The following is a 27,352-nucleotide window of genomic DNA, read 5'->3' as shown; positions in this document are numbered from 1 at the left end:
GACAAGGAAAACAAAGGCGCGTGTCACTGAGGGGCCAGGCTCAGAGCCAGCAGCGGGGCGTCCAGCCATGCTTGGTGCAGAGTGAAAGCCAGTCTAAGTTGGCGTTGTTGCTTGAACCACTGCAGTGAAATGACACGGAAATTAGGGAAACGGGATATTTCTCCAATCACGTCTTCCTGACCAACTACCTCTAACACACACCCCACCCTTTCAAAGCCAACTTCTTGAAATAGTCACCTCTTTTTCGGGTCTCCATTCCTTATCTTTCATTTGAGTTTGAATTCCATTCAGCATCACACCATTGAAAATGCTCTTGCTAAGGTCACACATGGTCTCCATGTTGCTAATTCAATGAAGACTTCTCTGAATTTTTACTCCCTTCCTGAAACACTTTCTTCTTTTTTCCTCTGTTTCATTCTGTTAGTTTTCCTCCTACTTCTCTGGCTGCTGGGTCTTAAGAATTTTTTTGCATCTGTACTTCTCTCTAATCAGCAATTCTTGCATCCCTACCTCTTCTTACTCTACATTCTCCTTGATCCCCTTCAGTGGCTTCTGTGACTACTCAAGAGCTAGTAGCTCCCAAATATCCTGCTTACACCCATATGTAGAACTGTGTCTGAGGGGGCACCCCCCGCAAAACCAGAATCATCTTCGGGAGGGTGGGCCCCTGTAGTACAGGCTTCCCCTCCTAGGTAAGCGTTCTAGGAAACCAGCTGGCATTGTTGTGAGAGGCTGCATTCAGCTCTAGTAAATTTTTTTAAAGATTCTTTCAACGCGTTTGCTCATTTCATGATGAGTGATTTACGAGCGGGTGCACCTGCCCACACCGTGCTGAGTGTTCAGCAGTTTTTGACCAAAAAACAACATGGTCCCCATGCTCCCCTCTACCTATTCACTTGATCTCACCCTGAGTGACTTTTTTTTTTGTTTCCCCAGATGAAAAAAGTCCTCACGGGGAAACGTTTTGCTGATGTGAATGAGGTGAAACAAAAATGGCAGAAGCATTAAAAGGCAACAAGATCAAGAGTTCAAAAACTGTTTTGAGCAGTAGAGGAAGTTCTGGTCAGGATGGAGGCCTAGGTAAACATGGCTTGCCTCCTTGCACAATCACATCAAAATTACAACTAAACTATAGACTAACCATCACTCAGAACCATCAGAAATTGATAGCCCTGGCTGGTGTGGCTCAGTGGATTGAGTACCACCCTATGAACCAAAGGGTCACTGGTCGATTCCCAGTCAGGGCACATGCCTGGGTTGTGACCCAAGTTGTGCCCCCAGTAGGGGGTACATGAGAAGCAACCACACATTGATCTTTCTCTCCTTCTCTTTGTCCTTCCTTCCCCTCTCTAAAAATAAATAAAATATTAAAAAAAAAAGAAATCGAGTTGAATGGAAGTCTGACAACTACAGAATTAAAGAAACTACATCCATCCAGACTGGTAGGAGGGACGCAGACACAGAGATGCTGAATGGGCTGGACCCACACCCACATGTGGTGGATACAAGGAGGGACACCTCGGGAGTGAGGGGCCCTGTCCCACACCAGGCCCTCCAGCCCAGGGTGTTCCAGTGCCAGGAAGTGAAGCCCCCATAATTTCTGGCTGCAAAACCCAGCAGGGATTGAGCTGGTGAAAGTAACTATTGGAATCCCAAGCAATTCCTCTTAAAGAACGCTCGCAGACTCAGACTCACTCCCTCTGAGCTCCAGCACTGAAGCAGCAACTTGAAAGGCACCATGGGGAGGAACTGAAGGGTTTGGCATCAAGATGAGAACTGGGTAACAGCTTTCTCCAAGAGAGAAAGGCAGGCAGAAGCCATTGTTCCTTTTCTGAACCCTCCCCCAACAAAGCCACAGAGCCAGCAGGTAGGTTCCATATCTGAGACTCCATCAACCTGGCTAACACTGTTTGCCCCGCACTGGAGATCCACAGAGACTTCATTTCACCCACCTACAGGCCTACCCAAGCTGCTTTTCCAAATGAATGGCTGGTCTTGGCTCATATTTCACAACGTCCTAAATCCTATCTGACAGCAGTTGGCCTCAGTGAGCTCCCAGTCCCTGAACCTCTTGCTAAGTGGCCTCAGGCACAGTACTAGCAGCAGCCAGCTTAGGTTCACAACTTGGCTTTGCCTGGGAACCTCCAAGCCCCACACAAGTACCAGCCATCTACAGATTGTTTTGTAGCTCATACAGGGTGGCCCTGGGCACAACACAGGCCCATACCACCCGAGAAACCCCAGAGCCAGCACACCCAGTGGACAGCTACAAACCACACTGGAGCACCATCATCGTGCCCCTGCACAGCTGATCCTCCACAGAGGGCAAAGGTTAGTGGTCAGTGGCCACAGCCAGTTTTTGCAGCTGATGGGGCCCGGGGAAATCCCTCCCACTGACCTGCCAACAACCACCAAGGCTCAACTCCAAGAGGAGGGTGTACTCAGCCCACATGAAGGGCGTACCTCGAGTACCCAGCTTGGCTGATAAGGGAGGCTGTGCCACTGGACCCTACAGGACACCTGCTACATTAGGACATGCCACCAAGACAGGGAATAACAGCATAGAAACAAACAGGCGGAAGAGACAAAGAAACATGGCCCAAGGGAATAACAGGTCAAAACTCCAGAAAATGAACTAAACAAAATGGAGATTAGCAACCTATCAGATACAGAGTTCAAAACACTGATTATAAGGATGCTCAAGAAACTTAGTTGGGACCTCAACAGCACAAAAAAGATCCAGTCAGAAGTGAAGAATACACTAATTCAAATAAAGAACAATTTACAGGGAAATAACAGTAGAGTGGAGGAAGCTGAGAATCAAACCAATCACTTGGAATATAAAGAAGCAAAAAAAAAAACAACCAAGCAGAACAATAAGAAATATAATCAATAAAATATAATTTTTAAAAAACTGTTTTGAGCAGTGGAAAAAACATCTGGATGGGTGGATTGCAACAAATGGAGAGCACTCTGAAGGTGACTGAAGTTTAAACATGTAAGAATAAATAACTGGAACACCCAGTGTGGCACTGGAACACCCTGGGCTGGAGGGCCTGGTGTGGGACAGGGCCCCTCACTCCCGAGGTGTCCCTCCTTGTATCCACCACATGTGGGTGTGGGTCCAGAATAAATTGTAAGAACAATTTTTTATAAATAAATTCCATTTTGGGGGGGGTCTACCCTCATACCTGTCAGTAATCCAGTTAATTCAAACTCAGTGTGCTCAAAATCAAACTCATGCTCTCACCTTTCTGCCTTACTCCCCAACCATCCCTTTCTCTTACCGTTTCCCCACCTCGTTCAGTAAATGGTACTATCATTCAGTTGCACAAGTGACTCCGAAAGAGCTCTTACACCCTCCTGCTTCTCTCTTCCTCTATTCCACCAACCTAGTCTGGGCCACCATCAGGTTACGCCAAGATTACTACAGCAGCTTCCTTACAGGTCTCCCACATCTACTCCTGTTCTCTGCAATCCATGCTCCAAAAGGCAGCCAGAGAGATCTTTAACACCCCAAATCTGATGAACTCATTTACCTGTTTAAATTCTTCAATAATTTCCATGTGCCCTAAGACATACTGGGAAACTCCTAATAGTCCAGTATGCTGCAGATAAAAAGAGATTTTAGTGTTTCTTCAAGGATAACTGGGGAGGTTGTTGGACTCATGGTAACACATCCAAGGACATTATCAGGACTTATTAAAATTCTGTGCTCCAAGCTGGTTGGAGGGAGGTTGATCCTGCATCCTCCAAGCCCCTATTTGGGCACTTGGAGGTTCTTACCACCCAAGGAAAGGTCATATCACTCACCCTTCAAAATCTGAGTGAGTCAATGCCCTTAGCTTTGTATGTCCTCTATTCCTAACTAACAGTATTTTATGGAGAAAGGCTAGGAAACAAAGCAACTGACTAAGGGGAAGCATGCAAGAATCTCTGGTTAAGATCAAGTTATGAGCCCTGGCTGGTGTAGCTGAGTGGATTGAGTGCGGGCCTGTGAACCAGAGGATCGAGGATTGATTCCCAGTCAGGGCACATGCCTGGGTTCCAGGCCAGTTCCCAGCAGGGGATGCATGAGAGGCAACCATACATTGATATTTCTCTCCCTCTCTCCTTCCCTCCCCCTCTAAAGATAAATAAATAAAATCTTTAAAAAATCAAGTTATGAGTGGAAATAACCCACATGTCCATCAACTGGTGAATGGATAAACACAACAGTTAATCCATATAGTGGAATATTATTGAGCCATTAAAAAGGAATGAGGTTCTGATAGGTTTAAGAGCATGGTAGAATGTTGGAAATAATATGCTAAATGAAAGATGTCAAACACAAAGACCACATTTTGTATGATTCCATTTATACAAAATGTCCAGAATAGGCAAACAACACATAGAGACAAAGTAGATTAGTGTTTCCCTAGTTTTGGGGGAAGGAGAGAAATGGAAAGGGATTGCTAAGGGATATAGGTTTTTTGAGAGTGATGAAAATGTTCTGGAATTAGATAATGGTGATAATTATACAACCTTGTAACTACAATAAAACCCATCGGATTTTACACTTTAAAAGGGTAAATTTTATGGTATCTGAATTGTATCTCAAAAAAAGCTGTGTCCTAATCATCGCTCTTAGAATAAAACCCCAATTTTTTTCAAAGATTTTATTTATTTATCTTTAGAGGGGAAGGGAAGGAGAGAAGGAGAGAAATATCAAGGTATGGTTGCCTCTCCTGAGTCCCCCTCTGGGAACTGGCCTGCAACCCAGGTATCTGCCCTGACTGGGAATCGAACTGCGATCATGTGGTCATGTGGTTCGCAGACCTGCGCTCAATCCACTGAGCTATACCAGCCAGGGCTAAAGACTTTATTTATTTATCTTCAGAGGGGAAGGGAAGGAGAGAGGGAGAGAAATATCAATGTATGGTTGCGTCTCGTGCGTCCCCTGCTGGGAACTGGCCTGCAACCCATGCATGTGCCCTGACTGGGAATCGAACCGCAATTCTCTGGTTTGCAGGCTCGCACTCAATCCACTGAGCTACACCAGCCAGAGCTGAAACCCCAATTTTAAACAGGCCCACAAGGCTCTCATGACCTGGCCCCTGCTACCTCTCCCAAGTAAACAAGTACCAAGTATGGCGATAAGTTCTATGAAGAAACAACAACAACAAAAAGGCAGAGCAGGGGATGAGGCAGTTCTGGTGGCAGGGAATTTGTTATGAAAACATGTGGTTCAGGAAAGGCCTTCCCGATAGAGATGACAATAGTCAGAGGCCTGAAGGAGGCAATGGAATGAGCAGTATGAGCAATACATGGAAGTACTTATATTTGCTCACTCTACTCCAGCCCGATTAGCCTTCTCTGTGAATCAGCGTTCTTTCCCTCCTCCGAGTCTTGATTTGCGTTCCTTCTACCTGAAATGTACGCCCCGCACCCCGTTCTTTCACTGGTTAACTTCTACTCCTGCTGTTCCTGGAAACAGTAGGAACTTTGTGAAAAGGGATGCGCATCCTTCAGGGCTTTCAGGGCGCAGTTTGGAGGACACTTCCTTAACCTTCCCTGACCAGTCCTCCACCTTAATTTCCTTTCAAAGTTCCATGTATAGTAACTTCCAGTACTTTCTTTAGTTGTAATTAATTGTATGGGTTACAAGTCATTTTTAACGTCTCATTCCTTACAGACAAGCTCTGGGAAGGCAGGGCCTTGGCATATCCTCATCCTCAGCGCCTCGCACGTAATAGTAGGTGGGATGGGAGTTAAGCCTATGTGATTTTTGTGGTACCCAGATACTTGACTGAGTGAATGACCGATCAACAGTGAGAATTGCAGGCTGTCTCACAGCTGCCTTGGAGTGGAGCCCTGGCCCCAGACACTTAGTAGTGGGGTTCAGTATCTCTAAATCTCAGGTCCCCAGTCCCCAGCGACACGTTCTCAGTTCCAAGGCCCAACCTGCAGGTTCCGTGTGATAAGGTGCAGCTTCTCTTCTGGGCTCGGAGCATCCCCCATGGCTCCGTCCAGCACCCCGCGCCCTCTCCTAGGTCGATGCCGTCGCCGCCGCCGCGTGCCGGGAAACGTACTGCGGATCTAGTAAGGTTGCATCAGCTGAGCTCGTCTCTCGGCTTGATAGGCTTGGACCTTCCGCCTGGAAGAGGTCCGAAGTCAAGAGCAACAGAAAGTCGAGTGGCTCGATGAGACGAAAAGAGGTGGGGCTTGTAGTTGGGGTAGGCGGTGCGGAGGGCGGGATTACGAAGCCTACGGGGCTCCACCCTCCTAGAGGCGGGGCGTCTCCCTGCCAATCACGGCCTGTTTGCCCACCCCCTGGAGCTGCCGGGGCTGCCTTAGGGTGGGGGAGGTCGGGGAGAGGGGCGATAAAATGGCGCAGGGGGCGGAGTGAGGCGAGGTCTTTCGCCCAGGCTTCGGCCCGGCTTCCGGAGGTGAAGAGTGGGAGGGGCGAGGGGTCGGCATTCCCTGGCTGGAAGAAGGATGGGGGCGCCTGTTGCTTCTTCTGGGGACCGCGTACGCTGTCCACCCCGTTAAGGGGGTTGGGAGTCCCTCACTCTGCTGGGAGAAGGGCTCGTTTTCGTTCTTGAGGTGATGGCGGCGGGAGGAAAGAGGAGGGGAGTGTCCCTGCCCCCACCTTCACGTCGGCGGGCTATAGGTGCCCCTCACCCTGCACAGGAAAAGGGAGGCTGTTCGGCGGCTTGAGAGGCGGGGAGTGACGTCGGTTCTCCCAGCTTGAGCGGGATGGGGAGGGATGGAAGTGTAAGCGGGTGGGTGATGCCACTGTGCCGCTGCCCCCCTGCCCCCCTGGACCACTGCCGGGTGGTTGTAGCTGGGGATAGTGGTCTTTCTACCGCGCCTACTGGGGTGGGGGAAGGAGAGGATGACCTGCCACTCCGGGGGACGGGGGCCTTGGTCCCGCCGCGGTGTGTAAGCGGGTAGCCATCCTCAGGAAGAGGGGTGCTGGAGCTGGCTTGCCGACGGTCCGGTTTTGCCCCTGTTGGGGGAGGGGCGGAGATCAAGCCAGAGCTTCTCCCGCCTTCCACGGGGAGGCGGGAATTACCGGTCTCATCGGAGCTGGGAGGAGGGCAGTGCGAAGGCCATGTCCCGGGGCGATGCTGTTCTGGCGGCTGTGGCATTTCTAAGGCAGTGCTGGAGGAGGTCAAGCGGCAACCTCCAAAGGATGGATTTGGGCCACTCTTCCTCCTGGCCCTCAAGAACTGGAGGTGCCCACCATTTCCTTCCCGGGCCGGAGGGAGGGCAGTTGGAACGCAGGGTGGGCCCAGAAAGTGATTGCATTGCCCACCTGGTCCCCCCCACCCCGACTTCCAGTTTCTTGTGGATATGTTACAGGCTCCAGGCTTTAGCAAACCTGTCTAAATTAGTTTTTTTAATTTTCTTAAAAAGAAGCCTGTTGCTGCAGCTTAGAGATTGGTCTCCCATGTCTGTGTGGGAGGAGTGCCCTGGGGCCCTCAGCAGAGATTTCCAGCTCTGGGTTGTTTTTCTGTCCTAGAGTTCTTTCAGATACCTCAAAGGGAGTTGCACAATTCTTACAGATGATTGCAGCTTACTTTGATCTTGTTTAAACTATGTCTGTCCCTTTTATAGGGTAGTAAAACCTACGGAGTGCAAGGCATATGGGGAAGGTGGGGAAATCCTGTCCCTTGGAAATAATCCTTGCTCATATCTGTCAAATCCAGCTTGGCAGTGCTCTTAGTTTTAGAGCCTTGAAAGAGGGATACGGGGTCGTGTCTGGTGTTGCAGTTTTAGTGTCCTGAATAAAACAAAGCTTTGTGCTTTGTTGAGGCAATAGGTTTCTTAGGTATGATAAAAATAGGAAGGGAACCAGTTTCTGAGGTTGCAACCGGGAGGTTAGAGAACAGGCAGGGTGGGCGTGGTAAGCTGAAGTGTGAAGAAGAAGGGGGTGGACAAGTGAGAGACGTGGAAGGACAGAATAGGGTCACAGAAGGGATGGGGAACAGAGGAATTGAGAGTTGGGAGGTGGGGAAAATATTCTTCCCTTAAAAATAAAGAGATTCTCATATATTTGGTGGAGCTTACAAAGTAAGTACCAAGAAGGGCAGGTGATGGTGCAGTGGCAGGCAGAAAAGTACTAAGGCAGGCAGTCTTGTGGAACTTCACTTCAGAACTTCATTTTTATGTGAGATTTCCCCCCCTTGCAAATTTATTAAATACCAACTTATGTTAGTATAGGGCTTTTAAGGGTTAGACGCTTTCATAAACTTGTCCTCATTTGAATCTCTTGATGACCTGTGTTTGAAGTTAACAGTGAATAATTACCATTTTTTCAGATGAATGTTCTCATCTGTATTAAGGTTCAGAGACTTCGAGTGAATTGCTGACATTTCTGAATTTTGGTTTGCAGAATCTGCCTGCAGTTTAGATGTCCTTACAACCTGGTCTTTAATTCAGTGACAGAATGGTTGAATGCTGGGTTAAACTAGAAGAGATGGGGTATCTAACCTTTTGGCATCACTGGGCCACCCTGGAAGAAGAAGAGTTGTCTTGGGCCACACACGAAGTACACAAACACTAACAAAAAATGATGAGCAAAAAGGTTTTAAGTAAATTTGCGACTGTGTGTTAGGCCGCATGCAGCTAGCAGCCGTGGGACGGGGTAATTTCTTCACAAGCAAGGACTAGGAGAAGTTCCATACCAGTTTAGCATTCTTTTTCCTATCGTTGGTATGTTTCTCTTAAGACCCTTAAGGGGTCAGAGAGGTGATGAGCGTGGGGTGAAGTAATATCGATAGCCACTACTTATTCAGCCTTTACAGTGTGCCTGGTGTGTGCTAAGTGCTTTTTATTCATGATCTCATTTAATTCTTCCAACAACCCGAGGAGGTAGGTGTTACGATGGACCCAGAGAGGGTCCATCATTTTACCAGGGGGGACATTTGAAACTTCAAAAGGTAGTCATTGTATCCCCACTGACTTCTCATTTTAAAATGTTTTTATTATTAAATATTTAAAGCATATAAAATTATAGGAATGAATCCCATGATGCCCACCATTTAGCTTTATCTTCCGTTGCCACATTTGTTTTAGGCCTTTGTTTCGTTTTGTTTTATTTAAGAAAACAGGTAGAATTGAAGCTCTTATGCCCCCAGCCATTCCCCTTCCCTCTGCATGACCAGAAACAACTCGTCCCGAATTTGGCGTTTCTTATTTGTATGCATGTTTTTATAATTTAATGATATATATGTATCTATGCATATACAATTTGTGGTATTGTTTCTTTAACAAATTACAAGAAAATATGGGGAATCTATAGATTAAAATACAAGACATCAACTAATTGTGATGTATGGGCTGTATTTGGGTACTGATTTTTAAGGATCTTTAAAAATATATGACATTTATAGAAAGAAATCTAAACCAGATATTTTATGATAAGGACTTCTTGTTATTTACAAATAAAATGATGTGATGCCTGGGATTTGCTTCAAAATAATCTGGTCAAGTGGGGAGGTGGTGGGGTAAGACTAGCGATATGTGGATGGTAGTTGTTGAGGTTGGCTGATGGGTATGTGGGGGTACATTATGCTATTATTTTTGTATATGTTTTAAATTATGAGTATGTTTTAAAATGGGGAAGTGAAATTAGAATGATTTGTGCAAGTTAAAAACTGTATGTATATGGTATTGTAGTGCATGGTTTTGCTCCCGGCCCCTTTGGAACATTCTGGGCGCAAAGCTCAAAAGAGCCAGCTCTGCAGCTCTGGACGTCAGCGTGGTGTAGGAATTGATGTTTCCAGTGGTTGTGAGGATGTTGGTCCCGAGTGTGCACAGTAAAGTAATGATGTGTTTCTTCCAATGAGTTTTGGCCCCTTTCAGGGGTATTTCTCATGTTCTTCCTTTCCACCTGGGAAGCCAAGGGAAGCCTGTGCATAATAATAAAGTGGCTTAAATTAGTTTTGCCAAGGCACAGAAGCCCTCACTGATGTCCCCATCTTTCATATATGTCAGAGGGTGCAGTGGATTTAGGAGGCTCTGGCATTTGCTGACTGACCCTAGGCAAGTCTGTCACAGGGTGAAAGAAAAAACATTGCCTTTGGAATTAGACTTGAGTTTAGGTCCTTGTTCTAGCATTATTACTCTGTGTATTTGGTTAAGTTACATTATGCCTCTGAACTTTGGTTTCCCAAAAGTGAAAATCTATTGAACTCCTAATTTGGTCGAGCAGGTGCTTGAACTAGACCTTTTGGAAGGAGTTGGAGTGAAAGTAGGGGTAGGGGCCCAGAAGGGGCTCCTCTGAAATGGAGTTGCTTAAACCCGGTGCCTGAGGTACTTGTGATTGACAGCCACAAACTTTAAGTGAAAAAGAAATTTCCAAAAGTAAACTTTTCTTCTGCCTAAAGAAATAATTTAAAAAACTCGTCATTGGGCAGAGAAATTGCCTTTCTCTTCTTAGAGGGACCTGCTTCAGTGCCTGGAACTCTCACAACAGTTGCTGGTAAAATAAGAGGAAAAAGTCTTAGCAACTCTAAGATTAAATACAACAGAAAATGTAGTTTCTTTGATAAGACCTGTGTTACAGGGATAAGTTGAAGTGTTAAGTTAGAGTTGTAAAGTGTTTCGCAGTGCCTGATTTATAATAGTTAATATTTCTTCTCTTTTTGTCCCACCTCATTTCTAAGATGAGTGAGTCTAACTAGCTTCCTTCTTTCTCTTACTACCCTCCCAGTTTTATTGAGACATAATTGACACCTAACATTGTATTAGTGTAAGGTGTTCAACATAGTGATTTGATATATGAACATGTTGCTGTATTACCTCACAGAGTTAAAATTTTTTTTTCTTGTGATGAGAACTTCTAGGATCTATTTTCTTAGCCACTTTCAAGTATAAAATACCATATTGTTAACTATAATATCATGCTGTTTACTAGATAGGTCCCTTTTACCATCATTCTAAAATTCTGTCATCCCTTCCCTTTTAACTCTTTCTGTAGCACTGTATTGACCTTACCATTTCGTATTTTCTCTTAGTAGTGTGTGATTTTAAATTGTTGTCTCCTTGGCAAGAGTATGCATTCTTCGAGGGTGGAAGTCACATCTTTATTTCTTAGAAATTATATAGAGACATATTATCTAGCTCAGTGCTGGGTGGTGATAGGAGCACGGAAAGTGTTTTCTGTAAGAATGCAGGGACTGAAGCTAAAATCCCAGGCGTGGTGTGCAGGCAAGCGGGGTGGGCAGAATTCACAGTCAAAAGGCTAGAACGAGTTTTCCAAATTATTGAGTTCGATGTTTAATAATTTCTTACGGCTTCTCAGATGGGGACATGAAATATGTAAAATACTAGCTTAGACATTGCCTGCCCACTCCCCCTTTCCATCTCCATTTAATAAATGAGGGAGCAAGTCCAAATGGTTAAGTGGCTTGTCCAAATTGTTACAACTGGTTAGTGACAGAACCAAGACTGTAATCCAGGACTTTGGACTCCTAAGCCAGTATTTATCCTACTAGAGCAAGCGATACCCTTAAGAAAGTACAAATTGTTGAGCAAAACTAGTTTCTTGGTTGCATAATTTTTCCTTTAAAGGTTTTTCTTTGGTGTTCTTGACTCAAAATCCAACTTTCTGGTATTTAAAAAAAATCAAGATGAAAATTAGTAGCTGGAGCACCTTAAATGCATAACACAGTTGACTTTGTACTTAGCTGAGTTGAAAGGATGAGAAGATCTTTAATTTCCTTTGTGCCTGCAGGAAGGTGGGAGTCGATCATTTTGACAAGTCTCCTGAAAGGCGCAGCTCGCAGGGGCTGAAACTGCTGCAGTTGGGCTCCTGACAGAGGCAGAGCTCATGCCAGCAGCTCCACACAGTGTGGAGGACGTTTCTTAAAGTTGTGTGTTTTAACGTCAACAGGAACACCTTTGGTTTTTTTTTTAGAGTGTAAACTGTGAAAATGCAAATATTGTATATAATATATATTTGTTTTGTCTGTATGTCGTGGATGTTATTCCATGATAGTACATACAGATCTCATTTTTTTTTTAGATTTTATTTATTTATCTTTAGAGGGGAAGGGAAGGAGAGAAATATCAGTGTATGGTTGCCTCTCATGTGTCCCCTGCTGGGAACTGGCCTGCAGCCCAGGCATGTGCCCTGACTGGGTCATTTTTTTAAAAAATACAGTAGTCCCCACTTGTCTGCAGGAGATATGTTCCAAGACCCCAGTGGATGCCTGAAATTGTAGATATTAATGAACCCTATGTATGCTCTTTTCTTCCATACACACATACTTTTTGACTTAATGGGAAGCAATTTATAGCTTCTCTTTGGCATATTCGAATTGCCAGCATCACTACTCTTGCACTTTGGGGCCATTAAGTAAAATAAGGGTCACTTAAACACAAGTACTGCAGAACTGTGACAGCTGTCCCGAGTACCAAGATGGCTACTAGGTGACTGATGAATGGGAGGCATGTGCAGTACGGATACACTGGACAAAGGGGTACTTCACGTCCTGGATAGGACAGAGTGTGGAGGCATGAGATGTCACTGCACTACTCAGAATAGTCTGTGTTTTAAAATGTAGAACTTATTTCTGGAATTTTCCATTGAATATTTTTGAACCTCGGTTGACCTCAGGTAACAAACTGTAGGTAACTGAAACTGGAACGTGAAATTGCAAGTAAGGGGGACTCCTGTAGTTGTAAGTGATTTCATAGCATGAGTGTGCCATGATTTTACTTAAGTTATCCTGGTGATGGACATTTCGGTGGTCTCTGGTATTTGGCTGTTTTGAGTAATGCTGCTTTGGACGTGCTTATAACTGTATCCATGTGTGTGGTTTGTGTTGGTATTTCTGTAGGATAAACTTGTAGAAGTGAAGTATCTGGGTCAAATGGCGTTGAGTTATTACCCACAAAACAGTGTGCGGACTCACGCTCTCACTGACCATGTGAGGGTGCTTTTCTCTCACACCCTCACCAGCCTGGATTACTACGTCATCTTAATGTTTGCCAGTTGGATAAGGAAAAAAAAGTATCTCATTGTCCTAATAGGTATTTCCATGGTTCTGATAAAGTTAAGTATCTTGGTTATTTTTCATGTTACAAGTCACAGTGTAAAGAATTAGAGATGTTGGGACCCACCCCGCCACAGAGCGGATCGGAGTTGGTATAAGGTTCCTGTTCCTCAGCAAAACCGCCTCTTGTTGCTCCAGATATGATGTGCTCACTCGTGCCCTCGCGGGCTTCCTTGGATGAGGACGCGTTGGATGACGCCTTGCTGGACCCAAGTGAAGGAGAAGAAGATGATGGCCTTTTCAGTGTCACTGAGGAAGAGGAGGAGGAGTTACTGAAGTCAGACGAAGAGGAAGAGAAGTTACTGCAGGCAGATAAGGACGAGGAAAATGTGTTGGGTGGCTGCGGACCAGCAGCGGAGACTCCTGGCCTCTCCAAGTTACCTCCACTGAGTACATCAGTGGGTCAGGGACCGACTCCTACAAAACCATTAAGTAGACCCTTTGCACTAGAAAAGAACCACGTAAAGTTGACAGTGGTTGCACCATTTAATCCAACGGTTTGTGATGCCTTGCTTGATAAGGACCAGACTGATTCACCCACAGGTGTTGAACAGCCCTCCTCCCTCGGAGAAGACCTGAGAGGAGATGGTGTTAGCCCGGATAAGAGCAGACTTTGCACTTACTCTGAAGGGATCATTCCCAATGACTCTGCCTGGGGTGGGCCCCCGCCCCCTTCTCCTTCGAATAATAGCTTTACACAGACTGTCCCCGAGAAAAGTACACCCGATAGTAAGAAACCTGCGCCTGTCTGCACTCAGGCCTCGGACCACTCAGAGGCTCCTCGCACAGGGGCGTCCTGGAGAAACGGGCCCCATAAGTCAAGTAGCGAGATGAGGTTGCCAGTCGTTTCCAGTTCCTCAGACAAAGTAAGTATATTTTTTCAAGGTGGAGAGAAAAGCAAAATTAGTTTCATTCAGAAGCTATTTGGCAGAGCTTTGTCTTCAGACAAATTGGGTTTTGAATCGTATCCAGCACCGTGACCTGGACAGATTATTTAGCCTCTCTGTTTCCTCACATTTCTTATTTATAAATTGGAGTAAGTAATATTTCATGGTAAAGATTAATAAAAAGTATATTTACACAAACATACATGGTATTAAATTACCATTTATTGAATGATTACTACGTTGATGATGATTTTACTATTATTTTTCCTTTCTTTGTGCTTCAGCCTAAATCCCGATCATTGGTTATATTGTCATATTAGGGACAGCACAGCTCTCAGTCAGCCTCGGGAGAGCTGAGAAATCTTGGGCAATTTACTTATCCACTTTAAGCCTGGTTCCCTTTGTTCCAAGTAAATGTAATAATCCCTACTGCTTAGGGTTCTTCTTTTCCTTAAGATTATGCTCGCTCTCATTTGAAGAACTAGCGTGGAGCCTGTACACAGTGAGGATCAAGGACAGGCCTCTGAGGCCTTTAGTTCAGGAATATTTCCATAGTATGTTCAGTTATGTTTTTATAACTAAAAACCATCTTTCTTTCTGCGTTTCTTCCACTCTGAAAAAAAGGATGTTCTTGACAAGGATTCTGGGAAGCTGAAAGTCCCTGAGAGAATAGGCAAAGTCATCCCTGTTCTGCAAGCCAAAGCAAGGTAACTCTAAGGAAATATTCTATTTTCTTCTTCGGTTTCTCTTCTCAGTTCCCTTGTTTTTGAGGGGGGGAGGCGGGGGGAGCGGAAACCCTGCCCCAGGAGTGAGCATACTTGAAGTTCTGGGCAAATCGAATAGTCTCTGACCTTAGTCTGTCAATAAAATGAGGCTAATGATGCCTTCTCTGCTGCCTCACAGGATTATTTTTGAAGAGTTAAAACGACATACTAGTGTCCTGGCTGGTGTGGCTCGGTTGGAGTGTCATCCCATAACTGAAAGGTTGCAATTTCAGTTCTTGGTCAGGACACGTATCTAGGTTGCAGGTTCGATCCTGGGTCTGGGCACATATGGGAGGCAGCCAATTGATGCTTCTCTGTCACATCAAAGTTTCTCTCTCTCCTTCTCTCTAAGAGCAGTGGGGGAAAAAGACATTAGTGAAAGCACTGTATAAATGTAAGATTTCTTTTCCTGGGTATGGGCGAGCCTGGTCACAGATATGATAGGAGGTTAGAATAATTTTGTAACAACGTAGAAAGTCATTTAGTCATCTCTCCCGACTTGCATACAACTGTTCTGGCAAAAAGTTCCTACAGAGGTTGCAGGTTTGGGTCGCCTTCTCCGTCCGTGCTCTCGTTGCCAGGAGATGGCAGTGTCTCCACATGGGCCTTTGTGATTAGCAAGGCTGTTTTTTTAGGTTGAATCACGTTGACTTTTTTACAGCGGTATTTAAACGTTTTTTATTTGTCTTTCCGTTTACTTGTTTAGTCTTTATTGTATTTTTTCCATTAAATTTAATCCCTGTATACTTCCTCTCCCCAACTGTTTTATTACACATATTTATTCTGCTTTTGAAAATGTAAAATATTACAAATAAGGTTAAAGTTTCTTTTCTTTTTTTTTCTTTTGTTTACATAATTTGGAAACTTTATGAATTGCTTACAATGGAAATTACACCAGAGAGCATAAGTCAGGCTACTTGGAACAGTAATGAATTAACTTATCTCGATACTATTCACCGCAGACTTCTCAGTACAGTGCAGTCAGTATGAGCAAAGGCCAGACGTTGTTCTTGCCAAGGTCACCAGTCTTCTGATTGCCAGGTCCATCTGGTTCTTCTCTGTCTTTATCTCATTTAATTTTTCCGTGGCTCTGTGAAGGAAGTTAGCTATTTCCTGACTAACCTTGAATTACTCAACAGATTCTTCCCTAGGAACTAAGTAGTCTTCACTTTCCTGTGCCTCGTTACTAAATAGTTGTATATATCCTTTTTACTCCCAACTCCACACTTGATTTCTGAAAGCTAGTTGTTCTAATTGTTTAGCGGTATTTGACTTCTGTCCATAAAACTTACTCACGTTGCTAATGGACTGGTTTTCTCCTGGTTTGCTTTGTTCCAGGACTAACATTCCGACGTTTTCACAATCAGATCTAGAACGGAAGAAGCAAACTTATGTCAGGAGTGTCTTTGCTCATATAAAAGACTCAGTGGACTCGAACCAAGGTAACACAGGAACCAAAGAATGGCATGTGACCGTGTGATGGGACTTTTTTCCCCCCAATGTAATATAGCTTATATTGGGAGGTTGTTTGGAATTTTCCTAAATTGGTGAGAAAGGTAACTTCCTTACCCCCAAATTTTCATTCGAAGGGATTGCCTAACCAGATAATCCTTAACGTGGCTGGGCTGATCGTGTTAGCAAGGGGTCCAGAGACTCATACCAGTACACGGACAGTATCATCCCTGTGGCTGATGGCTGTAACTAAACCTATACTTTTTACTAGGGATTTTCTTTATCTGAAAAATGGTAGTGGATGCCTAGGCACTGGTTAGTAATCATTGATATTTATTTGGAATATTTATTTTCCCTATTGCCTTTAGCATTTAAATGTAAAAAAGCAAGCATTTCAGATTTCCTCCTGCATCTTGCTATCACCCTTGAAAGGCTTTGACTACCTTCCAGATCCTTCAAGCTGAATTATTCTTAGTTCATTAAAACCTGTTACAAACCAAAATCGCTACACTCCTTCTGTAGCCCTCAAGAGACCGTTAGAGTTGATGTTATCGCTCATCCTGAACTGTTGGCTGATGGGAAACTCTTTCAAAGGAAACTTGTGAGCTGTACTGAAGGTGCAGAGGTTAGGCAGATACTGGTAAGAGAATTCCTTCTCGTGAAGATAAGTCCATATTCCGTCACCCTCAGTGTCTATTTGTGTAGCAAATCTTTTTCAAGTACTTTCACTGGTGCTAGGTTTGAAGATTAGGGATTGTAAACGTGAAGAGAAGCGAGGTAGAGTCTTGGCCCTTCGGGAGTGGATAGCCCAGAGAAGGGAGGATAACTACCCTGCACTGTTGACAGTGCTCTAGCAGAATTACGGACAAAGTGCGGTGGGCGCAGGGAGAGCGCCCTTCTGTCTGTGCGTGGGCAACGTGGAAGGTGCGGGAGGAGGACGCCCTTACGTGGGCTCCACAGAGAAGATGAGTAGTTCAGTTACTCTAAAATTACTAGAGAGGGTTTTAGAAGAATTTTTGGTGAAAGATCAGAGGAGTCTCCCCTTTCTTTGACAAATCTTGAATTAATTAGTGGGTTTTTTTTCTTTTGTTTTATAAGGCTATGTGTGAATAGGCTTAGAACTCTTGACACATCAGTTGGAAGAATTTTTTATTCCAGGTCCTTCTATTTTTTTACTCAAAGATTTCTCTAAACAATCAGATATTGCTAATACTGATTGCTCAGCCCTCCCGGTTGTGAGATCCCTTTGCTTGAGTTATCTTAAAGGTCTGGTGGAACTGGGAACACTCCCCCGCCCCACCCCAAGTCACTGGAGGCTCAAATTAAAAGAAGTTTGTCAGTATTCAGCCTCTGAGGAAGAGGCTCCATCATTGCTTTTTCCTCCCTGGGGTGATTTTTCTTCTTTAGTTTTTAAAAAGATTTTATTTGTTTGTTTTTTAGGGAGAGGCAAAGAGAGGGAGAAAGAGAGGGAGAGAAGCTTCAGTGTGAGAGAGAAACACCAACTGGTTGCCTCTTGAACGTGCCCCAACCAGGGAACGAACCTGTGACCCGGGCATGTCCCCTGGCTGGGAATTGTACTGGCGACCTGTCACTTTGCAGGATGGTGCCCAGCTGAGCCACACTGGTCAGGGCGAGGTGACTTTTCTTTTATGTTCTAGGCAGCTGCTACTGATATATTCAGATATACATTTTCCTTTCTCAATTAGATCATTTAGAAAAGAAATTTCACAAGAAAAGCAATGAGCAGCTGCTCATTTTATAGCATCCTTTCCAATCTCTTTCCCCATTCAGCAGTCCCCCTCCCAATTTTTCACAACTATGGCCTGTAAGAATCAGCTAGAATAACTGGTACAGAGGAAAGACAGCATGCTTTAGTGGTTCGGAGAGTAAAGTCTACTCCGGAGTTAACTTCTGGGTTCATATCCTAGCACCATTGCTTACTGGCTCTGTGACCTTGAAACAACAAAAACTCAGTTTTCTCATTTGTAAAGTGGGGATAATAATGAGGCTTGTGTAAAAATTATGTCACATGTAAGTAAAGTACGATGCACAGAACAGTACCTAGCCGTATCAACTCACATCATTTATTGCATACTTGGTATTAGTAAGAAAGTGAATTTTTTCATACTGAAGTTTTTATAGGTAAAATAATATGATCTCAGGTGTTGGTTTTTAAATCTCAAAAAAAGAAAGGACAATATGGAAAGTTAAAATAGCTTTAATAAAATGTTGATAAATGAAGCTAGATGAGTGATGGGTATGTGGGGTTTTGTTATACTGCATATATTTTGGTATGTATTTGAGAAATTCCATAATAAAAAGTTGTTTTTTTAAAAAGTTCATCTTTTCCCCTGACCAGGGTGGCTTAGTTGCTTGGGTGCTGTCCTGCAAAGTGAAGGATCTTGGCTTAGAGTCCTGGTCAGGGCATGTGCCCAGGTTGCAGATTCGGCCTCCCATTAGCATGTGTTCAAGAGGCAGCCGATCAGCGTTTCTCGTGTTGATGTTTCTCCCCCTCTCTAAAACAATAAGTAAATAAATAAAATCTTTAAAAAATGCATCTTTTAGGGAATTCCTCTTTGATATCAAAGAATATTTAACATTAACAGTTAAAATTTCACAGGCCTTCCACACTTGCTTCTGCCTTCTGGGAGCCCAGTGTGATACTGAGTTCTTTTGTCACTTCCCACTGTCCAGTATCCATACATCCAAAGTTAAAGACTTTCCATGCCATGTTGTAGGCGCAGGGGCATAGTTTACATCTCTTTGTGTTTGTATGTGAATTACAGAACAGCCAGAAGCAAAAAGAGGGAGTGTAGCGCCTGCTGTCTTTCTTTTTGAGGTGTTTAGTGCTATTTCACCTTGGAAAAGTGTGTCTTAGGTTCTTTATTAGGCACGGAAATTGGTAGGGCAGGTTCTAATGCAGTTCCTGCCAGTTCACTTTGAATCCTCTCCATCGGGTTCATCCTCATATTTCATTTTAACAATAATTATATGTGTATATATGTGTGTGTGTTATAATTATATATTGATGTATGTTTATATATTATTGATACAGAGTATAATAATATAAATCACCCTTCAGCTCCATTATTGTAATATAGGTATGATCTCTTTTTGCTTAGTGCCCCCTGGTTCTTCAGTAGCATTTACAAAGAAATACCAACTACTTTCTGACATCCCAGCTAGTGGAAAACTTTGTGTGAAATTATAAGTTCTTAGAGTAAGAAAGACCACTAAGATCTCTTTAATTTCCAAATACATAATTCTGTTATGTGTATCTTTGCCAGGTGACCATTTAGCCTTTGCTTAGAATTCTAATAACGCAAAACTCATTACCTCATGAAGCAGGCTTCATTGCTTCATGCTTAAGAAATTCTAATTGTTAGAAAGTCATTCCTACACCCTGGCTGGAGTAGCTCAGTGGATTGAGCTCCAGCCTGTGAATTTTTAAAATTTTTCTTTACAGGGTAAGGGAAGGAGAGAGGGAGAGAAATATCAATGTATGGTTGCCTCTCATGCATCCCCTGCTGGGAACTGGGCTGCTACCCAGGCATGTGCCCTGACTGGGAATTAAACCTCGATCCTCTGGTTTGCAGGCCTGTGCTCAATCCACTGAGCTACAACCAGCCAGGGCAAATTACCTCACTTTTTTTTTAAAACTGCAAATGAATTTATCTTTAAGTTTTTTACAAATTCAACTTATATTCTTATCATTGTTTCTTTTGCTACCCCTTAAATGCTTAAACATATATATAGTAATCAATCAGTTCCTCTTTAGTTTTTTCTGGAGACCTTCTTTCTAGAGTCTTCTGTTCTTTTTTGCTCAGGTGAGCCCTGCTTGTCCCCTAGGCCCTGTCCTCCGGGCATGCCACAGAACTGACCTCCTGGTACTTGCCCTTGCTCCCCCCTGGCTGGGCCCTCTTTTCTGGATGCCATTTCTTCCTCTTTCTCGATCTTTTGCTTTAGTGACAAACAGCCTCTGAGAAGTTCTTTTTTAGAAAAAAAGGTAAATAGGTGCACTTTTACTTGTTCTTTCCTTATTTGGATGTCTTTTATTTACTTTTATTGTCTTATTGTACTGGTTAGAACATCCAGTGTGTTCCAACAGGTAATAATGAGTAGCTTGTTGCTGGTCTTAGGAAGAAAACAGTAGTCTTTCACCATTAACTATTATGGTGTAGGTTTCTTTTGGATACCCTTTTATCGGCTTGAGGATAGTTCCTCCTATTTATAGTTTGTTGAGAGTTTTTATTACAAATGGGTTTTGGATTTTGTTAAATACTTTTTCTGCATCTGCTGAAATCATACAGTTTTTTTAAAACATAAGTGTTAATTAGAGAATTACTGTATTTTACCATGTTTAATGTACACTTTTTTGCCCAAATTTTTGAGGGAAAAATAAAATATTCCTAATTTCATATGTATATAAATGTTTTTAATTCTTTTATTTGTGCTTATGCATTAAAAGTACAATTCTAGAAAGCAATAATGATATCCGTATGCAAAATAAAGCCCTGGAAAACGATAATTGGATTGTCGTATCAAATTTCTAGTATCTTGTATTTGTTCTTGTGTTTTGTAATTATTTGTAACATAAAATTTCTTGTGTCATAATATGTTCAAAAGTAAATGTTAAAATTTATTTTAATACAAAAAAGTAAGTATCTAAATATGAATAAATGAACGATTGGATTAAAAATTAAAACAAAGCCCTGGCTAGTGTAGCTCACCAGCTACTTTATTTTAATTTTAAAAATTAAAATAAAGCCCTGGCTGGTGTAGGCTGGTGTAGGCTGGTGTAGCTGGTGGATTGAGCACAAGCCTGCGAACCAGAGGATTGAGGTTTAATTCCCAGTCAGGGCACATGCCTGGGTTGCAGGCCAGTTCCCTGCGGGCCATTTCCCAGCAGGGGACGCACGAAAGGCAACCATACATTGATATTTCTCTCCCTTTGTCCTTCCCCTCTAAAGATAAATAAATAAAATCTTTTAAAAAATTAAAATAAAAAATTTTCCCCTGAGTTTGGGTCAGAAATATGGGTGCACATTATACATGGTAGAATATGGCATGTTATTTGATTTTCCAGTGTTAACCAACTCTGCATTCCTGATCTTGTGGGTTCTGTGCTAAATTAAAAGTGTTATCCTGCAATAAAAGAATTAGGCTGATTTGCTAAAATTTGGTTATGAATTTTTGCATCTGTCTTCATAAGGGAAGTTGGTCTGTACTTTTCTTATAATTTTTTCATCTGGTCTTAGTATCAGAGTAATGTTGGCCTCACAGAATTAATTGAGAAGTATCCCTACCTTTTCAATCTTCTGGAAGAGTAGAAGAATAAATATCTTTTCTTGAGTGAGCTTTGGTACTCTTTCAGAAAATTTGTTCATTGCATCTAGGCTGTTAAATGCATTGGCATAAAGTTAATATTCTCTTATTATCTTTTTATATAGTATCTATAGTGATGTTATTTTTCCCATTCTTGGTTTGGCAGTTTGTTTTTTCTCTTCTAATCAGTCTGGCTAAAAGTTTATCAACACTTTTAAAAAAGATTTAGTTATTTATTTTTAGAGAGAGGGAAAGGGAAGAAGAAAGAGAGGGAGAGAAACTAAACTTTTGCACGCCACCAACCGGGGGTCTGGCCTGCAACCCAGGCAAGTGCCCCCACCAGGAAAGGAACCTGCGATCTTTTGGTTTGCAGGACGGCACCCAACCTACCTGCCACACCAGCCAGGGCAACATTACAACTCTAAAAGATAATCAGCTTTTGTTTTATTGATTTTTTTCTCTATGTCTCTGTTTGCTATTTCATTGATTTTCATTTCGATATTTCATTTTTTCTGCTTGCTTGTGTTTCATTAGCTCTTTTTTTCCTACTTTTTTTAGGTGGTTGCTAAGATAACTGATTGGAGACCTTTTCCAATTTAGCGAGAGGTTAGCAAGAGGAGATAAACTCTTACAGTCAACTGGGGTTTGTCTGGCACTATGCCTTGACTTTTTAAAAATCACTTTATTGGAGTATACATTCAGTAAAATACACCCATTTTAAGTATGTATCTTGGTGAATTGTGGCAAATTTGTACACCTGTGGAAACATCACAGCATTCAAATTCATAGAACATTCCCATCACCCCCAAATTTTCTCTTATATTCCATCTTAGTCTATCTGTTCCCATCCCACTCTAGCCCGGGGAAAGCACTAATTTCTTTTTGGTCACTGAGGATTAGATTTGTTTTTTCTAGAGTTTGATATAAACAGAATCACGTGCTCTTTTGTGTTTGGCTTCTTGGAATAATTTTTAAAATATTCATCCATGTTGTTGCATGTGTCAGTATTTCTATACTTTTAAAGACATTTTTAATGAGAAAAATAGTCATATTTATTCATGTATTTACCATTTTTAGTACTCTCTATTTTGTTCCATCTGTTATTTCCCTTTTTCCAGATGAACTTCTACATTTCTTATACTGCAGATCTACTGGTGATGAAGTCTCTGCTTTTGTTTGTTTGTTTTAAAGATTTTATTTATTTTTATTTTTATTTATTCACTTTTTTAAATATATTTTATTGATTATGCCATTACAGTTGTTCTATCCCCCCCTTCATTCCCCTCCACCCTGCACACCCCCTCCCCCACCATTTCCCCCCTTTAGTTCATGTCCATGTGTGGTAAGTTCTTTAGCTTCTACATTTCTCATACTATTCTTGCCCTCCCCCTGTCTATTTTCTACCTACCATTTATGCTACTTTTTCTTTGTACCTTTTCCCCCACTTTCCTCTTCCCACTCCCCTGTTGTTAACCATCCATGTGTCCTTCATTACTATGGTTCCACTCCTGATCTAGCTGTCCTCTTGGTTTGCTTTTGTTTTAGGTGTGGTTGTTAATAACTGTGAGTTTGCTGTCCTTTCACTGTTCATATTTTTCATCTTCTTCTTCTTAGATAAGTCCCTTTAACATTTCATATAATAAGGGCTTGGTGATTATGAACTCCTTGAATTTGACCTTATCTGAGAAATACTTTATGGGTCCTTCCATTCTAAATGAAAGCTTTGTTGGATAGAGCAATCTTGGATGTAGGTCTTTGGATTTCATGACTTGGAATACTTCTTTCCAGCCCCTTCTTGCCTGTAAGGTCTCTTTTGAGAAATCCACTGACAGTCGAATGGGNACTGGGTCGCCCGGCCCTGATGAACACCTAAGGCCCCGCCCCTCAAACATAACAGGTGGGAACAGACCAAACATTAGGACCCAAGAACAGCTCAAAGCCCCAGAGCCTATACTTCTAAGTGACGAAGTATAGGCTCTGGGAGCCCTGGCTGGTGTAGCTCAGTGGATTGAGCGCGGGCCTGCGAACTAGAGGATCGCGGTTCGATTCCCAGTCAGGGCACATGCCTGGGTTGCAGGCCAATTCCCTGCAGGCCAACTCCCAGCAGGGGATGCATGAAAGGCAACCATACATTGATGTTTCTCTCCCTCTCTCCTTCCCTTCTAAAGATAAATAATTAAATAAATAAAATCTTTAAAAAAAAAAAAAAAAAGGAAGTATAGGCTCCGGGACTTTAAGCTGTTCTTGAGTCATAATGTTTGGTCTCTTTACACCTGTTATGTATGAGGGGCGGAGCCTTAGGTGTTCGACAGGGCCTGGTGACCCAGTCGCTGGGTTGTGACGCCATATGTGGGGGCCGGGTCAGAGAGGGGGAAAAGTGGTGCTTTGCTCTGCTCTGCTCTGTCTCAGATTTCTGTGCCTTCTGCAGCTTCCCACAAGCAAATTGGGCCCCTCTGGTGCTCATTCCTGGGTGTGTGGGCCCGTGTACTCTCCAGGACCCTGTGGGTCTCTCCAACAAACTCTCTGTGAGCCTGGGAGCCTCTCCTGGCCCCTGGACCCCAAGAAAGTCTTCCCGGTTGGTGCTTTCAGGCTCTAATTCCTGTCGCTGGGGCCTTAGCCTGAGTGATCTGTCTCACTGTTCGCTCCTTCGCTTGGTTTATCTGTGCGTGAATGTGTGACCAGTCAGCCAGCCGCTTTGCGCCCTCACTGTATCCGCCCGTCACCACCCCAGGACTGGGATCCGCCAACTGCCTCCACCTCCGCTCCTGGGTCCATAGGATGGAAAGATCTTTCCAACCTGACCCCGCTCCACTGCTGGCTCCGCCCCTCTTACCCGTCTGGATGAATGGTTTGTTGTTGTTGGACTTCTGTATAGTTCAATTTTCTGTGTTTTGGCTGTGTTTTTGTTTACTAAAACTTGGTTGTCTTTAAACTTGGTTGTGGGAGAAGGCACAGTGTTTCCACCTACGCCTCCATCTTGGCGGAAGTCCCAAGATTTTATTTATTTTTAGAGAGAGGGGAAGGGAGGGAGAAAGAGAGGGAGAGAAAGTATCACTGTGTGGTTGCCTCTCACGTACCCACTATCTGGGACCTGGCCTGCAACCCAGGCATGTGCTCTGACTGGGAATCGAACCTTTGATTTGCAGGCTGGTGCTCAATCTACTGAGCAATACCAACCAGGGCTGCTCTTATTTATTTACTAAGTGGGTATTTTTTCCCTTCATTTAAAAGAATTTTTTATTTTGAAAATTTATAGACCAATAGGCTCATAAGAACTTTCAAGGCCCACCTACATTTTTTCCCGTTACTCAGGGAGCACACAATTCTGAGTAGTCTGAAAAGAGTTTTATATATTTTGTCCACTTTCTAGTAACTTACAATGGGACGTGAGCCCATTCATCGTGACTAGAAGTGGAAGTCCCTGCTTCGATTTTTTAAAAATATTTTATTTATATATTTTAAAGAGAGGGGAATGGAAGGAGAAAGACTGGTGTGGTTGCCTCTCATGTGTCCTCCACCAGGGACCTGGCCTGCAACCCAGGCATGTGCCCTGACCGGGAATTGAACCAGCGACCCTCTGCGTCACAGGCTCATGCTCAATCCACTGAGCTACACCAGCCAGGGCCCTGCTTCGATTTTTACTGAAGATCAAAATCAGTAATAGTTACATGGATTCTTGCTCTGCATTTGCCATTACTGTTAAGAACTCCCATGAATCATTCAGTATCACCTATATGTCACTTCAGAAATGAGTTTTATAATAATTCCTGTTTCTTTTGCTTTTTGCCTTGTCTACAAGGAAAATCAGTCAAGATTTGTGCTAGATCACAGCAGTTTTGTTGACCTACAGGCGGCACGTTTGCTTTCTTGCTTTCTACTTAATCTTTTTTTCCTTTTTATTCCATTTTATTAATCTATTCAGGAAAGGAGCAGCCTATACTCTGTAGCGCAATTTTGTCTTTCCTTCTCTTCTCCACTGTGCTTGGTATTTTTTTGGTTGCATGGCATAGAGACATTGTGATTGCCTTTAAGTAACTAAGTTTAAGGATTTTTAGGGGGAAAATGAGGATTATTAGATGCTCAACAACATAGCCAGACCTCGTAGTGAAAAGAATCAGCCATAGAGCGGGGCGTCCTAGAAACAGGTGCCTTTGCTCCCTACTCGGGTCTCCCTGCTGATTGAGTGCTTATGCTCTCTATTAGCTGTCTCAAGCGTCTGTTCCCTAGCTTCCTGCCTGTGCACGGTGCATTCCCCTCCCTCATTCCCATCACTAAAGTCAGTAAAGCTCACATTCGCGTTACAAAGGAGAGTATCTGATTGATGCCCTTAATGACTTGTTGGTGCCAGGCCAGCTGGATTTTCTAGCAGAGAGATTCTCTGTTCTTGAGCCATGTGGTACAAAGTGTGGTGCTGTATAAAACCTGTCACAAGGGCCGTGGGCATAGAGAGCATTATCATTTCCCCTCCTTTACAACAATTGATTCATTTTTAACTTATTAGGGACAGTTATTAGACTGAATTTTCCCCCAAACTAGTCAGCTACATATTTCTAGATTAAGGTGTAAAAGAATTGCTGGTCTCATTTCTGAATGTTGAGGGTTTTTTCCTCCTAATTTCATTCTTAGGTGAATTTCGTTCTTAGCCACAAAACAAGACAGCCTTCACTACCTTTTAGCCACAATTTAAAATATGCTCATGGTACTGATTGTTGGTCTAAGGAAGCCCATCTGTTAGAGACTATGAAGGGAAGAGAAAATTCAAAACAAAAATGATGTTTCCATTCTTGTTAGCATCTCTAAATTTGGAGGAAGAAGAGAGTCAAGCAGTGAGCTGAAATAAGGTCTTTGGATTATTAGCTCCAGATGGGTTTGAATCCTGGCTTTCCTATTCACTAGAAGAGCGAAGAGTATCTTTTCTAAGCTTCCATTTACTCATGAATTAAATGGAGATCGTGGTATTTGCCTCCACATGGTATGTGACTTTTAGGATTAAATGATAGCATACATACAAAGCAGTCAGCAAAGTGCCTGGAATAAAATAAATGCTTGATAAATGTTAGCTCTCATTATCTCTAGATCATTAAGTCTTATTAATAATAAAGGTTACCATAGTTCATCATGAAGTTTTAAGTGCTAGTGGAAACTAACGTTTTTTTGTGCATGAGCTGAGACCTAATTACTAAGCCCTTGTTTACAGAGTGCTGTGCCGAGTAAATAAGGCACCGCACTGTGTAAATAAGTGCTCCTGCCTTCCTTCCTTCGTTGTTTTTTGTAATGATTTTATTTATTTTTAAGGAGAGGGGAAGAAAGGGGGAAAATGGGAGAGAAAAACGTCGATATGAGAGAGAGACAGCAGTTAGTTGCCTCACATACCCTGTCTGGGGACCAAATCTACAACCCTGGCATGTGCCCTGACTGGGACTCAAACCAGCAACCTTTTGCTTTGCAGTATGACCAGCTGAGTCACACTGGTCAGGGCAGTCCTAGAAAAAAATTTAAGAACACTCAAACCATGGTATTGTTGAAATTTGGACTCTGTCACTAGCTGTTTAACTTTGAACAGATTACTTCTCTGTGTCTCATTTTCTGCATCTCTGAAATGGAAATACCACATATGATTGTTACCAGGAATAAATATGTTAATACATATAGGACAGTGCCTGATAGGTAGATGGCTGCCACTAGATCATGGTACCTAACAGTTGACTCCGTGAAGCCTCCTTGGCCTGACTGACTAATCTTTTTCTTCTTTTAGTTTATTTTTTTAATATTTATTTATTTATTTTTAGAGGGGGGGAAGGGAAGGAGAAAGAGTGGGAGAGAAACATCAATGTGTGGTTGCCTCCCATGTGTCCCCCACTGGGGACCTGGCCCA

General features: G+C 43.0%; 2 protein-coding genes across 7 annotated transcripts in view; one reads left to right on the top strand and one right to left on the bottom strand.

Annotated features, from left to right (window-relative positions):
* YARS1 (tyrosyl-tRNA synthetase 1) overlaps positions 1–6,438 on the bottom strand; it is a 28,487-nt gene extending 22,049 nt beyond the window's left edge. The window contains exon 1 of the mRNA XM_037061535.1: positions 5,944–6,438. Within this exon, the coding sequence (XP_036917430.1) occupies positions 5,944–6,000 (57 nt within the window). The 5' untranslated portion in view covers positions 6,001–6,438. The remainder of the gene's footprint in view (positions 1–5,943) is intronic.
* The window catches only part of S100PBP (S100P binding protein), a 28,912-nt gene continuing 7,916 nt past the window's right edge, over positions 6,357–27,352 (top strand). The window contains exons 1-5 of one of the 6 annotated variants that reach the window (XM_037061540.1): positions 6,469–6,585; positions 12,625–12,653; positions 13,188–13,915; positions 14,561–14,643; positions 16,039–16,142. In XM_037061540.1, the coding sequence (XP_036917435.1) occupies positions 13,190–13,915; positions 14,561–14,643; positions 16,039–16,142 (913 nt within the window). In that variant the 5' untranslated portion in view covers positions 6,469–6,585; positions 12,625–12,653; positions 13,188–13,189. Of the gene's footprint in view, positions 6,429–6,468; positions 6,586–12,186; positions 12,654–13,081; positions 13,916–14,560; positions 14,644–16,038; positions 16,143–27,352 lie in introns of those variants that run through there. The other 5 variants (XM_037061538.1, XM_037061537.1, XM_037061536.1 and 2 more) reach the window with 5 other exon arrangements.

Source organism: Sturnira hondurensis, unplaced genomic scaffold (assembly GCF_014824575.4).
Source record: "Sturnira hondurensis isolate 20B ecotype Veracruz unplaced genomic scaffold, ASM1482457v3 Scaffold0013381, whole genome shotgun sequence".
Lineage (NCBI taxonomy): Eukaryota > Metazoa > Chordata > Mammalia > Chiroptera > Phyllostomidae > Sturnira > Sturnira hondurensis.
The sequence above is the reverse complement of the archived record's forward strand: the minus strand, read 5'-3'. Positions and strand labels throughout refer to the sequence as shown.